The sequence below is a fragment of the Triturus cristatus genome, chromosome 1_2 (assembly GCF_964204655.1).
Source record: "Triturus cristatus chromosome 1_2, aTriCri1.1, whole genome shotgun sequence".
Lineage (NCBI taxonomy): Eukaryota > Metazoa > Chordata > Amphibia > Caudata > Salamandridae > Triturus > Triturus cristatus.
Genome location: NC_140580.1, coordinates 909,159,060 through 909,175,448, shown reverse-complemented (window position 1 = coordinate 909,175,448; position 16,389 = coordinate 909,159,060). Strand labels below are relative to the sequence as shown.

Below are 16,389 nucleotides of genomic sequence, written 5' to 3'. Positions count from 1 at the left end.
CAGGGAAATTCCCTGAGGCCCAATCCTCCCCGCACCTATTTTCCTTTCCCCATCTCACCCCTTCTCCCCCCCCCCTCCCCCCATCTAAGCCTTCCTGAGCTGCCGCCCACCAGCTGGAAACTGCTGCCAATTCACTCGCTTCCCGGCTGGGCCTGCCCCTTCCTTGCACAGTACCATTGTGGGCGGCTCAGCTGACGCCTCCCGATTCGTTGCTTGCTGTGGCCCCATACACATGCAAAGGGCGTGCTGGGGCCACGTTTTTCACCTGTTTGGGCTGCTTACAATGCTGCATGCATGGGTGCCTGCTCCACCAGTGTACCCCCTATTTGTTTTTGCAGCGCTCCTCTTCTCCGCCCCAGGGACTTTATGGCGGGCTCAGACATAGCAGCCAGCCCGCACCAGCTCCCCATCGTCCAACAAAACGAGGGGCCACTCTCCTGGACACGGAGCGGCCCCTCACATTCACCTTTGCCGAGGGTGACGCAGCTTCCCTCCACTTATGCAGAAGCGAGCAGGTGACGATCACAGCGTCTATGCGAGCCGGCACCTGTCAGGCTGCACTCCCTGCTGACTACAGCGTTGAGACAGCCGGCCTCCCGCACAAGCCGCATTGCCTCCACTACCCATTACGGAGCAGGATGTGTTTGTGTACGACTACAAGGTCTCCACAGATTCCATTGAGAATTCGTATGGGCGACGGTGCAATACACTGTTCCTCCTGAGAGAACAATATAATATTTTTCTAAATACTTTAATATCCTTGGACCTTGGGATATTGTTTTGGGAGTTCAAGACAACTTGGAGACATACAAAGTAAAACACAAATGAAGTTAAAAACTATTATACATCTGCGATTTTGAAACATTGAAGTTATTTCTTATAAAGTACTCCTTACGAGGGATACATATGATTTTTGCCCTGAGGAAGATCCCTATAAAGGAATGAAACGCGTTGGCTGGATAAACTTGTACCTGATGCTTTTTTAAGAAAAGAGATATTTTGGAATAAAGAAGTTATTTTTTCTAATTATTTGTTTCGATTGGACTTCTTGAGCTGCGCACCCCCATTAATCAGAATATCGTTTAATCTGGAGCACAGTGACGCCACTCAACAGCTGGCGCAGGGGCAGTTTTGTACAGCGAACTCACAAATAGGAACTGGCATGAGGTGCGGCATAGGAGGTCCGCCGTTGTTTTAGAAAATTCGTTTTGCCTCCACCACCTTCCTATCTGCCTCTGCTATGATAAAGTAAGTGATGCGCGAACTATATAAAGAGCCACACGACTATACCACAGGCCACAAGTAGTAGAAAAACACCTACTGCTCCTTGTAGGAAGGTGGATATCTGACTATGGTTACCCCCAACTTTTTGCCTAGTGTCTAGCTGGTTTTTCGACTTAGTTGGCCTGAGAGCCTGCCATTCAGGGTCTCAGGCTGTCTGATCTCTCTTTAAAATGGACTCCATGTACCCTAGGTAGATACACAATTGGTAAGGATCACCTTATTGGACCCTGTACAGTGTACCCTAGGTACCCAGGGCATAGGTGTACCCTAGGCCTCCCAGGGGCTGCAGCATGTATTATGCCACCCCTTGTCTGGCCTTCCAATCGGACACAACTGGCTGATCACTCAGCTGGGGCAAGGTCGTGTAATCACCCCTTGCTTAGATATAGTATACCTATATCTACCCTTAAAATAGACACATGTGTACCTATCAGCCACTCCTATGGCAGGCCTTAACAATCCTGGAGGCAGAGTGCTTGGTAACATGTGAGATGGTGCTCTAGCATGAGCTGAGCCTGTCTGCAGGTTTCGGAACCATGTCCTTATAGCTGTTCTATGATATAGCCTACCATACACTCTTAAAGTACCTTATAATCTTAAACGGTTATGGTAACTATGGTTTGGCTTTATAAAAACATGTTGGGCAAGGTGTCTAACACTTTGGAATAATACCCCCATCCCATTTCTGGTGATGAGGATATTATCCCTCCCTTCTAGAGGGAGAAGACATGTTGAAACCTACTTACCCGGTTAAAGTTAACCAGAGCCCCAGCATCACAAAATGGATGCTGCTGCCACGACACAAGTCTGACCTCCTGCTGCTGGGAGTGATCCCGGCACGGGAGGCTTGGACAATAGGTTTCCTGCCTTGGGAGGTGCGAGCACCACCCCAGACAGGCCTTAGTGTATTGGGGCAGGGAGGGATGAAAGAAACGAGACACTGCCTGGGGCACACAAGGTGTCCCATGCATAGTCCAGTTCAAACCGGTGCTAGGGCACACCAGCCCCAGTCCTGGCGCGAAACTGGACAAAGGGAAGGGGGTGTAACCACCCCCCTCCCAGGTCCCACCCATAAGGCGTGACCTAGCAGGCAACCCAGCCCCCCAGATTAGTATAAGAGTGGTAGCTGGGCCCCAGGAGATTAGATTATCCTGAACCTGCAACTTGAACAGAAACTCTGGACCTCCGACATTCGACGAAAGAAGACTGAAGAATCTCCCTTGTGGCCAAGGAGTGGCTACCCTGTGCAAACAGGCACCATCAAGAGACTTACCCTTTGCTTTGCTGAAGTTCTACGAGGGACCGACTGCAGAGCCCGACCAGAGCCTTGACTTCCAGACTTCTCCGACCCTGAGCCACATCCACAGCCGAGCTGAGATCCGTGGAGGCGATGAGAGACATGGGACCGGCTACCTGGGAAAAGTGGCGAGTATCTTCCAGCGCAGCCTCTGAGGTACCCTCGAAGTTGTGCACCGGGGATTGAGAAGCCCCAAGCACCATCTGCACCGAAGATCAGCCCCCCACACTCCACGAGTCCTGAGTGGGGCCCTTCTGCATTTTCCTGCTTGCCGCATCTGTCCGGTTGCTGGCCCGTTGGCTAGCGGCCTTTGCGACGACACACCTTTGAATCTTCACTGCTGGTTTGGCTCCTCCAGACTGGCTCCCGCTTCTCTGCAAAAGAGAAGCATCCCAGACCTTCCTGGTCTGCACCAGAAGCAGGTCCTCCATTCTTCGTGGGTTCCGCTTGCCAAGGCTTGGTGAGTCCTAGTTCGACTTCGACGCCGCCGACAGCAAGAGCCTTCGTGGGACAGCTCGCCTCCTGGTCCTGGTCGTCCTCGACGTCTCCTGGTACCCGTGGCTGCTGCGACAAGCTTCACCTCTTCACCTGCAATCTTCACGACATCGCCTGGTTCCTTCCTGGTTCCACGTGGTCACTGGCTAGTGACCCAGACTCTGTCCCTTCTGCTTGCAGGTATCCTCTCTTCTTGATCCCAGCCTTGGGATCCACCGGACACTCTTCACTGACTGCCTGTCAGCAACTTTCCTTCAGGCATCCATAGAAGTCCACGACGAAACCCGACGCAAGTTCACACCTATGCACCCGCAGCCCGTGGGCTAGGTAACTTGGGTACTTCGGTGCTCACAAGGGTATTGACTATCCTAGGGTCTAGTTTCCGAGTCTCGACTTTCTAGCTATACCAGAAGTGTCCTAAAACTGCTTATTTCTAACTGCTAGTGATTCTATCGACTTTACGCATTACGCGTGAGTGTTTCCACTCTGCACCTGAATCCCGTGGGCCTCCCACTTCCTAACTGTTGGTAGTGTAGTGTAGCCCCAGCGATTCCCTAGGCCTATTCTATTTCCGTGACAGTGGTCCTTATACCACTTCTTTAGTATATGGTTTGTGTGGCCCCTAGGGCCTAACTGTATTACTTACCTGTGTGACTTAATGTATGCTTGAATAAGACTGTGTTGTACTTACCTCGAATCTCATAAAGAGTGCTGAGGGTTTGACTAGAATAAATACACTTTATTTTATATATATATATATATATATATATATCTGTTGTGGTGTCCTTTCATTTGGTATTCAAGGGATTATATATGGTATCACAGCTGGCTTCACATGCCATTCAGAGTTTAGCCTAAGACTGCTCTTGTCCATGCTACCACTAGGGTAGCTGGTCTATAAAGTTGACATTACAACCAATCACCATAAGGGTTGTTTGGACTGATATAAGGTGTACACTAGAACTAGTGACATCATACATCAGGCCATCTTCTCACACTCCTTGCCACCCGGTCACCTGAACCTAAAATGGAGCCCAACATTACACTAGTTATACCTTTGGCTATATTAGACTTCAAAAGTAGCCCAACACAAAATGGCAGTTCAAGGGCTGCATCACCCTCCCAATCAGCCCAGTGAGCAGACGTCCCGGTGGCCGGGTGCCCCCCAAATCCCACTTTGATTCAGTTCTGAAGGGAAAAGGTCAGCAGTTGAGGCAGCAAAGATGCTGGGTGTCTGTCCGGTCAAGGTATATTGCTTGTTGTCCAGGACTTATCAGCTGGGCATTGCTGCATGATACACCAGTAATGAACCTTGTTAGGCCTCTAGGGGAATAGTGACGCCACATGGCCAGTCACAGTATTGCAGCTGCTGAGGGTCTTGCATGGCTTCAAGCTTCACTTTTCGACGTAACAGGCGCACTGTAGCGCCGCTATTGCACCGCACCTGCTGTCCAAGACCTGTGGATTATCGCATTTACATGATAATCGTGACATTTGTGTACTCTGAAAAATGTCTGAAATCCTCAGATAGCACTGCTTGTCACCTCTCGCCAGCAGCAGCATCTACTAAAACATATATTAAAAAAATACACAAATTTGAAATCCAGACCGCTTTTCAAAATTCAATGAAATGTGAAAAACCCAGTTTGTCAGTGTTTCCATGATTTATTTACTGACTCAATGTTAGGAAAATAAATTAGAAAGGAATTAATATTTTGTTATCGGGCATGGCCAGCTGTGTCCAGTTCCACAGTGCGGCCATTTATAGATGCGGTCCTTGTAATGCTGTGTGATTTAAGCAATCATTTCATATTCAGTATTAAAAGTTGTCATTTTTAAATTGATGTTTAATCCCTGTTAAATGAATGCCCTTTATGCAAGGTCCAAATCTCCTCTGTGTCAGCATGATACTTCTAACAACAAGGCCGTTACGGGTATTTTAATCCTCAGTATGCCAAATTGAGGAGTGAAAGATGGATTTAGATTTCCACTCGCTGGCGTTTCCTGTGGCTGGGTGTTTATAGACTCTTTCATAGTATTTGACGTATTTTAACTATAGGTTAATGCTATTTTTTAGGAAGCGGACTGGCAGATAAGCAACTTGGTAGATGTTCCTACTTTCAAAGGTTTGATTCACTCTATTCCAGCCCTTCCGTTCTTTCAGGATGTTTTGAGACTGTTTAAGTGTATTTAATGAGGTTTTTTTATAATGAAGTTGCATTGAATTGAATTTCAGGTGGTTTCATCCCAATATCAGCGGAATTGATGCAGAGAAGCTTCTTGTGACGCGAGGGATCCATGGCAGCTTCCTGGCCCGGCCTAGTAAGAGCAATCCAGGAGATTTCACCTTGTCCATCAGGTATGAAAATATTCTTAATTGTATCAATACCGTGGGTGGGGAGCTAACTATGATGGTGATCATACGAAGACATACTTAGGGTTTTCCACTGAGATCCTGGAATCTATGTTCAGTTGTGCGATTTTGGAATGAGTCATCTTCTCAAGAGCTCCCTTGTTCATTGTCAAGATATTTGATTGTTTTCCTATATGTCGCCCATAGGTTCTCCTCTAATGCTCTGTAAATTGCATGAAATGATTTTCTGCATGGCTGTCTGTCTTATGCATTGAGAGCCTTTCTTCCATTAGACCACAACAACTCCTCATAAGGTTTGTGGTGCCACCGTCAGAAAGGGGATCTAAACATTTTTCAGAACTGGTAGGTCCGTTTTCTGAAGAAATTTGATTGAGAAATTTATATCAAAGTGCAATACAGTTCCTTCCTACAAAATTTCCTTTTAGCCCCCAGAGGAGAGCATTGCACAACTTGTCCACCCTCTACGAATAATTTGAAACCTGGTGCTGTATACAACGTTTTCCCGAAATAACAATTGTGGCAAGGCAAATTAAACCCCCCAGACCTCCTTTACAGAACACTGGGCCCACACTCATGATCAATCCGAGAGGAACACTTCCAGTTGGTCAGACCTTCGCCCGTGCTTCGAGCTTGTTGCTCTGTTTCGTAATGCTGAATAACAGAATTTTTGTTGTCCCCAACATGTTTGTTCTGTCAAATAATATATATATATTGTGGGCCCATAATATTAGTTTTTGAGCATGACTGAGGTCAGTCCGCCCCCTCCATGCATTTGTTAAATTAAGAACTGCTGCTTACCTGTTTTTAAATCTTTATTATCACATTTAGTGGTGTCACACTATGCACATTGCACTTTATTACACTCCCCTTTGTTTGCACAGTTGCAGGGACCTGCAGCAGAAAAAATGGTACTGTTTAAATGGGACGGGACACCCAGAGATTTATCCCGCTACGTCTAAATTGAGCAATCTATAGCATATAGTGTGCTTAGATGTAAAACGTAAATGTTGTACCCAACATAGATCGTAGTGTACAGATAATAGCCAATGCCTGCAATATATGGAGTGGATATGCTTGCACTTTTGTGATATAGATTTAGCTATACACATGTACCTACATGAGGAATATCCAGATATTCATTCATTATGATTTCAGATTAATATAAAGTCTGAATTTTTGACATTTTGTTCATGGTTCAATGCAAGCACCACATAAGATGGCCGTGATCACTATTTATTAGTAGTGTTCGTAGGATCAATGTGCCCATAAATATGTGGACGTATCGGCAATTGTCACTCTAATTCAATTCAAGCCATTTGGTTTCAATTTATAATAATAGCAGTGCATGCTAAGGCAACTTGATCAATTACGGTACAAGGGTTTGACACTAAGACTTGCTATATACATCGAGTGAGTGGAAAAGCATTATATATGGAAATGTTTAGTCATGTGTAGTCTTTTTACCTTGTCAATGCTAACTTTCCAGTATCACGTGCAGAGTGCACATCCCCTACAAAAGGGTGTGTCTATAGTATTCACGTTGTCATGCGAACAAGGCTCAGGCTGAGCCGAAACGTTATGGCGACTAGCACGCAAGATATTCAATAAATATTTGCACTGGAATTGAGGTCCGTGTCTGTACTGTTTGGGGCAGGCGCTAGAAGTGGGCAGCCTCGACGGAGAAACTGAAGCTGTGGATATATATATATATATATATATATATATATATATATATATATATATATATTCTAATCGGGTTTTTAGGATATTAGTAATAGTATACAGCAAATTTGTACAGCACTTGCACTTTACAACATTTAACGTTTAAATAAAATCACAGAAGTATTTGTACTGCAGTAGCGAAATTTGCACAGTAACTTGGGATTATTTTTTATGAAATGGTATTTATACCGAAATGTTCGTTTATACATTTAGATATTTTTATAATCATGCTTGCCTTTTGAAATCATTCACTAGCAAAATCAGCAACAAGTACAAATGATGGAATGAATTTGTTTGATATAATTTTTTATGCAATTTTTAAGGAAATGTTGTGGTATTTTATCGCAATAATGACAGGAATTTAACTAGCTCATTATTCATTTCCATCAAACATCTGAAATGATCTTCTGTTTTAACGTTGCGTATAATGTTGCACTTGTCACTTTAAACACTGGTTGAGTAAAGGACAAATGGTTAAAGGAGGGAAAAAAAAAGGTATAAAAAAAACAGCTCACCTGACAGAGCGTGTCATGTGATCAAGGCCCAAGGAGGGCTGAAACGCGTCATGGCTGTAGAAGTCCTGAAGCAGCAATCAATATTTCTGCACAACGCTGTGGTCCGTGCCTGTTTTTTCCAAAGGAAGGGAATTGTTAAGACGGCGCAAAATGAAGAGAAAAAAGATATTTATTTTTTAAAACGCCTATAGCAAGTTCAGAGCTGTTAGGTGACATCCATGTACTATCCTGCTCAGATCGCCGCACCTCATGCTCTCTAGGTTCCGGCTCAGCCGTCTTCTCTATGCTTTTGATGTTCTGATCTGATGGTCGGATACAAGATGTGAGAACAAAAATAAACTTCCATGTCCATGAACTTTGTGTTTTTCTTTTAAACTTTTATGACTTGAGATATGTTCTATATCTCATCTCCCTGGAAAGTAATCTCTCCAGCTTGGTATTTTCTAACTTTTGTTACTAAAGGTTACTTATAGCCACGTAACATGTTTGGGTTACATATGTGCACATTGTAAACAGAAGGGACTATTTAGATGCAGATGCAGTGTTACTTGGTAACCATTTGGACAAATATGGAATGAATGTGTGAGTGGCATTTGTGTGAAAGTGAGTGGGCAGACTTCCTGTCCAGAACAAGCTTTGGCAAAGCCAACCGGTCTCGCCTATGCAAGTTCTTTTGCCTTTGTCAATGTTTTTTTGCCATATTTATAGCAGCGCTGACTTCAGTGCAGCATGGCTGAAAGCTTTTTTTTTTTTTTTTGAAAGTGCTAATACGTCCTCAAAATTGGCTGTCCCATACAACTTTTTTTTTTCTTTACTTTCAGCCATGTTACAACATGACTAAAACATTGGCAAATCCAGTAGATCTCACATAGACGAGACCTATTGGCCTTGCCAATGATAAGTGCTGAAAATGTCTTGGCCAGTCAGATATGCACCACTATAGCATTTTAGATCCCTGGTCATAATTGACCTATGTTTCGGGTGCTTTTGTACGTTTTTGCTGGCTTCATTTCCTGTTGTCATCTACTCTGTAGTTGCACATTAAGTGCCTGTGTTTTTATCTGGAGGATTGGTAATTTTGAGTGCGAGTATGTAATCTGCTTCGGCACTCATTATACAGCACTCTGCAGCATTTCATTTTGCTGTGTAGCCTAGTTTTCCGAAGGACTGTACACCACTGCTTATAGCACCTTCGGGTGCATCACAAAACCTCATTCGTTCTCTTGAAAAGGCTGGTGCTCAGCCTCTGGTACGAAGTTCTGCGCAACAATGGCATTTCAGTTTTTCTGCGTTTGTGGTGCTTTGAAATGTAAAAATGTGGCATACTGCAATTTGGAGTCGATTTATTTCAAGCAGTCATGCATATTAACTAAAATGTCATGCATACGCTACTGAAGGCATTTCCGTGGACCTCCAGGCCTTGTTTATCGAAAAGTAGTGAGATATTTCTGTTGGCTAGTGGCCGCTTGGTCTGAATTTTGGGTGATTGCATGGCCCACATTTCACTGCCATTCAGGCTAATGGTATAGTCAAGGGGTTGTATTTAGCGCATGGCAGGGGTGCTCATGTCTTCAAGCCCAGTTGTAACAGCCAAGTGCCAGCGGCACTTCATATTATTCCCATGTAGATGGATTCGGGAGCGCGCTGTTGGTTTCTCTCCTTCTCGTCAGTAAATGAAGTTGAAGTTAAAGAATTATAGTACTGGACAGAAACGAACATCTGTCCAACCACAAAATGGCTTCTGGTTAAGGCAAACATCTGTTAAGGTACGATCGCTATAATTGATTATGCACCATAAACACACAATTGTACCATTCCCATTTACAACCAACTTCTTCTGAAAGTGCTGCCATGTGTGACCAGCTGGTGGCTATCTGCAGTCTGCATTCCTCTTTCCTGTAAATGCTCTCACTTTGATGTTTACTTTGCTGTTGCTGACTTCAAACTCCCTTGAAGACACAGCTTGACATTTGACCCCGGTCTTTGAATGCCCAGCAAACGTGACGATCAGAACAAGAACTAAGGGCTTGTTTACAGAAAACGAGTCTGTGGCAGAATACCGTAAACACTGTTTAGGCAACTGGAGGGACGAACTGAGCCTGGACAACGTAAAGCAAATAAAGCCAACAAATGGAGAGCAAGAAAACGTGAGTTACAAACAACCAAGCCAATAGCAAGCAACGGGTGGAATGCATTCCTATGCCAACTTTCTGAAAGCCCCCAAGATGACTTTAGCAAATCAGACCGCTGCAACCTAAAAAGCTTCTCAAAAGCCATTTGTTTGCCAGACTCTACTCTAGTCCAGTGCACCATCCCCTTCTAGCAGTTTGTTCGGCCGCTCAGCATTGCTCCCAGAATGCTAGCTCAAATATGTGGTGCAGTAATGAAAACCATCAGGTCACCTGGCTCCCATCATGCATTGTGTCACACCAAAAAAATAGATGGTTGATGTTTAATGAAAGATGCAGCCTTTCTGGTTAGAACACCCAAGTCTATTGCGAAGCCCCAGGCCCATAGATTGCTATGATTTGGGGATAATATTCTGTATAGGTTTCTATGATTTCGGGACAATATTCTGTATAGGTTGCTATGATTTGGGGGCAATATTCTGTATAGGTTGCTATGATTTGGGGACAATATTCTGTACCCAATCCCGTAGCTAGTTTGGAAGTGCTTTGTAGCAATAGTTGTAGTAGAGATTTCCAAGTTGAATCAAAGGCGTGCCGGCTCCCCCAGTCTCACAGCAGGGCTCGTCCGCTAACACTTAAAGCCGCTTGCTGTGCTTTTCCTGCTAGCATTGTTGCCCTTTAATGCTTGCAGGGGCCCAGTGAGGTCTAAAGCCTGCTTGACTGATCTTGCCTGCACAGTAGCCATCTTGCCTCCGGAGCGGTCTGTGCACTGCCAGTCTAGCAGCTATCCCCTTTTGTGGAGTCCTGAAAATGAATGATGTCTTTCCTCCTCCCTTTTGGGCGGTTGAGCCACGTGGGTAGTGCTTACAAATCTGCCAGGAGTGCCTGGGAGCTGAGGTCTGCCGTCAGATTGCTGCCTTTCTAAAACATTGAGGAAGATGAAGGTTACAACTGATCGAGGGTTTCCCAGGAGACTAATCTGCTACTAGCTGTCTTTTTTAGGACTAGTATTTCCAACCAAAACAGACTGTGCGGTTAGTAGATTGGAAGTGGGGCTGACCCTTGCAGAGATTCGCCCTCCGCTGTTAAATACGTTGAGTGGCCTTACTCAGGCCCAGAACTTGCTCTGAGATGATGGATCCAGAGCTGGACATGATTCTGGGCAGACTCGTCTAGAGCTTGACCCAACTGGAGCTGGACCGTCTTCTGGATGGACTCTGTGCTTGGCTGTCCTCTTGGCGTACTTGCCTGCGGGTTGGCTGTCCTCTGGATGTACTCACCTGGATATTGGCTGTCCCCTAAGCAGACTTGCCTGCACTTTGGCTACCCTCTGGTCGGATTCGGTGGGTGCTTATTTGACCTGTGGGCGGACTTGCTCAGAGCGTGGCCGACCTCTGTGGACTCCCTTACAGCTTGGCCACCTTCTGGGTAAACTAGCCCAGAGACTGGTCACCTTCTGGACAGATTCGTCCAGAACGTGGCCACACTCTGGGCAGTATTGCCCATAAATGGAGACATTGTCGGCTAGAGCAGTCTTTCTTCCCCGTGATTCTCCCCACTCCTATTGTAATGCTTTCCCTTCTTTTGGCGACCACATTACCCTGGAATCCTCTTCTCCTTTCCCTGTCTTGCACCCTCTTTTTCTTTCTTCCCTTCCTGTCACGCTCTCCCTTTATCATTCGAGTGACTGTGCCCAAAATGCCTACTCCTAACCTACAGTGTCTGTTTTCTGTATCAATTTTCTGCCACTTTCCCCCCTTTTCTGTCACCCAGCCCCAAGTTTAATTCCCAAACTTCCTTTCTGTCTCGGATTCCGCCTTTGTTTCAGACTCCATTTCTTTCTCTTGTTTCTTTAGCTTTCCATCTTCTTTTTTTTTTTTTACCGTTCCCTCACACTTTTACCTTTGCTGTCTCACTCTCGCCTCCTTTTCTTTCTTCTCTCTTGTCCCCATGCTCCCTCCTTCAGTCTCGTCCTCGTGCCTCTCACGCAGAGAGTTGCTAACTCACACCGCCCCACCCTGTCCCACCGGTTCACATGGTGAGTGGTCGCTATCACATGACAAGCACAAGTGAGGTGGAGGCCAGTGCACGGGTTCAGCTCCCCTGGGGCTTGAAAGTTTGTTACAAGCATTTTCTTGGGGTTCAGAAGTGGGTAGGATGGCTGTACAAACACCAAACCAAATGCACCACTTAAACACTAAGTTAAGTCAAATTCAAATTCTTGAGTAGTTTTATGTTTTCACAACAGATTCTTCTTTATTTTACAGTAATTTTTACAGTTAAAACCCAAAGTTTTCCGGAAAAGCCGACGCGTTTCGTCCACCAAAGGACTTCTTCAGGGCAAATAAATTGATGTGACGTTAAAGGTATCTTCATATACTATTCTTTGTCTTGCGGTTTCCTCACAATTGCAGATATGCCTGATTGGATGGGTGGATGTTTGACCCTCCTTTGGAGATACGGATTCTGGTATCTTCATTTTTCTATATTTGCCTCACATATTGGACGAACCTTGAGTCAGACCGTCCTTCATTTTTCGTTCCAAACCGGATGTGGTTTCTTCAATGCATTATTTGGCCTTGTCAATTTGACATTTGTTTTTCTGACACGAAATACATTGACCTCTGATCTTATTACTGTGGATATCTGCAATTGTGAGGAAACCGCAAGACAAAGAATAGTATATGAAGATACCTTTAACGTCACATCAATTTATTTGCCCTGAAGAAGTCCTTTGGTGGACGAAACGCGTCGGCTGTTCCGGCTGTTCTGGAAAACTTTGGGTTTTAACTGTAAAAATTACTGTAAAATAAAGAAGAATCTGTTGTGAAAACATAAAACTACTCAAGAATTTGAATTTGACTTAACTTACAGTGTTTAAGTGGTGCATTTGGTTTGGTGTTTGTACATGTATTTTCCAGTTCTTGGAACGACATTGTGCTGGCGGGTGTCTACCAAATTTGCACACTTGGGGTGATTGGATTATATCACCAAAACTGACATTGAGTAATTTTAAATCCGGTGCTGTTCTAGAGGGCTACCGCTAGCTTTGTGTTTGGTTGGGTAGGATGGCTGCTCAGGCTTTTCTGGTCTCAAAGATCTACCTTTCGCCCTCCCACTTTAGTGCTTCTTTCTCATATGGTAATTTGTTTTCTTCTTCCTTTTTTTAAGTTTGGCATTTCTATTTTTGCCCCATTTTCTCTCCTGTGCCTTCTGTCACCTACCCCTCCTCTCTCATCCACTTGTTATCCTTTGCCACCTTTATTTCTCATTATTTTCTATATCCACTTTCTCTTGCCCCATCTCTCTTGCTCATTATCGCTTGTTTAAATATCTATCTCTCCTATTTCTCTCTTGCCCCTTCATCTTGCAACTTTTCTTCCCCCTCTGTTACCTCTTCTTTTTGTCATTCTGCCTCTTCCCCTTTCTTTTTGCTCTCTCCCCTTCTTTCTTGTGCCTTCTTTCTCGCCCCTTTGTGTTCTTTTACCCCTTGTCTCTTTCTTGCCATTTCTCTTTCTTGCCATTTCTCTTTCTTGCCACTTCTCTTTCTTGCCATCTTCTTTCTTTGTTGCCATCTTCTTTCTTTGTTGCCATCTTCTTTCTCGCCCCCTCTTTCTTTCTCTCAACTTCTCTTGCTTTCACCCTTTTCACTCATTTCTTCGTTCTCCCTTTCTCTACCACTTCTCTCATCCCTCTTTCTCTACCCCTTCTCTCACCCCTCTTTCTTTACCCCTTCTCTGTTCCTGGTTACATCTTGCCTTTTCTGTTGTCCACACTCATGAGCTCTCGCCTCTACGTTGGATCATCCCTCTTCCCTCTTCCGTCTTCTTTTTCTTTTCCCTGTTCTCCCCTTCGCTCCTCATCTCTCCCTTTCTTTCCCATTCTAGTATTACATCTCCTTTTATTTACTCTTTTATTTCTCCTTCTTTGTAGTTCTAGTCCCGGACCTGCCACCATACAAGAGTCTCCCTGCTCTTTTATGAGTTATTCATATGGATTCTCTCCTCCCAATGTCTAATCTCAAATTCCCAAGCAGCCCTGGGGCTTTCCAATTTGGCACCGTGCCCGCATTGTGCCCATTCTGCCTTGTTTCCTCTCTCCCCTGAGACAAAGTGCCCATTCATTGTACGCTCTGATGATGGAGCTGTCCAGGAATTTGGGCCAATCTGTCTGGGGGACTTTGGACCCTCTTCTTCAATTTCCCGAAAGGTCATAAGTCAGCTAGCAATGTGGGGGTCTCTGGAGGTCATTGACTGCATCCCTGTGGGAAGGGGCCTTCTCTAGACACCAAACAAGCATCCGCTTTGATTCAAACAGGACTATTTTATTTCACGAATCACAGCTGCGAAAAGCCGACTGGTTCTGAGATACGGTGCATTGAGGGTGGGGGAGGCTTTGCGACTAGTGACTAGATGTATCCCAGTGGTTCTACTATCCACTGTTAAACTATTGAAACTCTCTTTTAAGTTTCACTAAATTGTGTGATCCTGTGCAAATCAGTTTAATTTCCTTCTGTTCCTTTCTCCGCCATAACCCGGAACGCTTAAGTACCCAACTCCTGGTATTGGGCTCCATAGTAAAGGGAACTTTAACTAGGAGGTGGCGGGTATATATACACCCCAAAAGGCATAGTCTTTTTTATAAGTTTCCTGATTTCAGCCTATTTCTTTCTCACAAACACTGCACCAAGTAATTGTATTCTTCACTCCACTGCCCACGCATCTCCAACAGATTCCCGTCTGTGCCGGAAACCTGGGTATACTGGCGTCCCTGGTGCTGCACTTCAAGGCAGGCTCGTCTGAGCGGGGATGCAGACGCTCCATTCACGTCACTACAACCCTCCACGGGAAGTGGGGCGCCAGCATATTGTTTTTCCTTTATTTCTGCTGAGCCACGTCCAGCTATGGTCTGGTAAATAGCATCCTTTTTTTAACCTGCATATATTGTAGTGAGTGTTAATGTCCGCCCGTTAGCAGGGATATGCTCCTATTTGCATTTGTAATGCTATTACTGCCCTCTCACCCAGTGAGCTGTTTAACCCATGATTGCCTACAAGAAAGAGAGCAAAGAATCTGGAGCTACGTTTTATTTTGAGTCTGCCAAGTGGCAATAAAACCTATGATACCAGCCGCCATTCCTGCCTTGAGGCAAAAGCATGTTGCATTGTGGGGCTTGTAGATTTGCTTTTTCCACGTTTAATATGGCCTCAATCACAGCTTGGAAAGTGCCGTTGGCTAAAATGCCAGAATTGGCAGGAGTTATGTCACATGGAGCCACTCCTCAGCCACGTTTAATGTTTTCACTAAGTCGTCTAGTCTGCCTCAAAAACTGCTTGTCTCGCATGTAAAACCAAAAGGAAACTTTGCTCACATTTGTGTGACTTCACTCACATCATGCATCGAAACTAGCACTGGCAATGCAAATTGTTTTGTCTTTTGTGTAGTGGGATATTTTATGCATAGCTTCACAACGCAATAAAAGTACAACAGACAGCAGCGGCGCAACATGATCTCACACGATGAACAAGCAATTGACAGGTGATAGTAGCACATGCAACACGGGTACAGCAGATGTAACTTACAAGTATTAGACTGTTGTATGATTTCTGTAAACCGACCTAAACATACAAGAAGTATAAAACTGGTGGTTGAACAAGCCAGACTTCTTTTAGAATTAGTGTACATTAGTGCATTCGTATTGAGTGATGACCCCACAACTACATACTGTTCAATGTGGAATGCTTCATCATTGGGTTGCACATCTACCACTGGTTGTATAGTCTTTTGGTTATGGGTTCCCCAGTTTGGGCGTAGTGATGTCCTTTAAGTTATCATTCTTCCTCTCTGAAACTGTCAATCCTATATTAAAATTATATGTTGCTGGGCTAAATGTCTTTTTACTAGTCTCCGTACTGCAAGATTAAAAACAGACTGGTCGTGCAACAGACTCTGTTTCTTTTTTTCTGTCAACATGTTTCGGTGCTCGAATATTGGCCCTTTGGGTTCAAGCGTCTTTCTCAGGACTGTAGGCATAGCACATTAAATATTGTGAAACCGCTTGGCAGGCGGGGCCTATTTCCTGAGGTTCCACTCCTTGAAGAGGCCTCACGATGCACTAATGGTGAGGCTGTCGGCATGTGTGGCATGTTCCACAGGGCGGGACACTGTAATCACAGTCTGCAGCATGAAACAGGCCATGCCCCATCGCTGCCTGCTACTAGCTAGACACGTTGAAATTGATGTGTATTTTGGATGTATTCACTTAAGCACTTTAGAGTGTATCACTGCACTGAGTAGCCTTTATAAAATGTGCAAACCACACCCCTTCTGCCCTGACTAGTTTATTAATGACTCAAGAGGCAAATTAGTTGCTTAGTTACTTCTTTCTGAATCAACGGAGCAACTTTCCAGAGAGATTTGTAACTGTACGCATTCTGATCTGAATTGTCTCTTGGCACTCTCATATGTGACTATCATGGAAAAGTAGGCACAGTGAGTTAACGTAATGGCTGAGTGCCACACAGTTTGGTCCAGCTGGGAAGCCCCAGTTGAAAACAGTTTTTGACATTGTACA

The 16,389-nt window shown here is 44.7% G+C and overlaps 1 protein-coding gene across 2 annotated transcripts in view; it reads left to right on the top strand.

The window, feature by feature from the left end:
* The window catches only part of LOC146868301 (tyrosine-protein phosphatase non-receptor type 11-like), a 248,597-nt gene that overhangs the window by 91,707 nt on the left and 140,501 nt on the right, over nt 1–16,389 (top strand). For both annotated transcript variants that reach the window (XM_085609654.1, XM_085609656.1), the window contains exon 2: nt 5,313–5,435. In XM_085609654.1, coding sequence (XP_085465780.1) covers nt 5,313–5,435 — 123 coding nt within the window. The remainder of the gene's footprint in view (nt 1–5,312; nt 5,436–16,389) is intronic.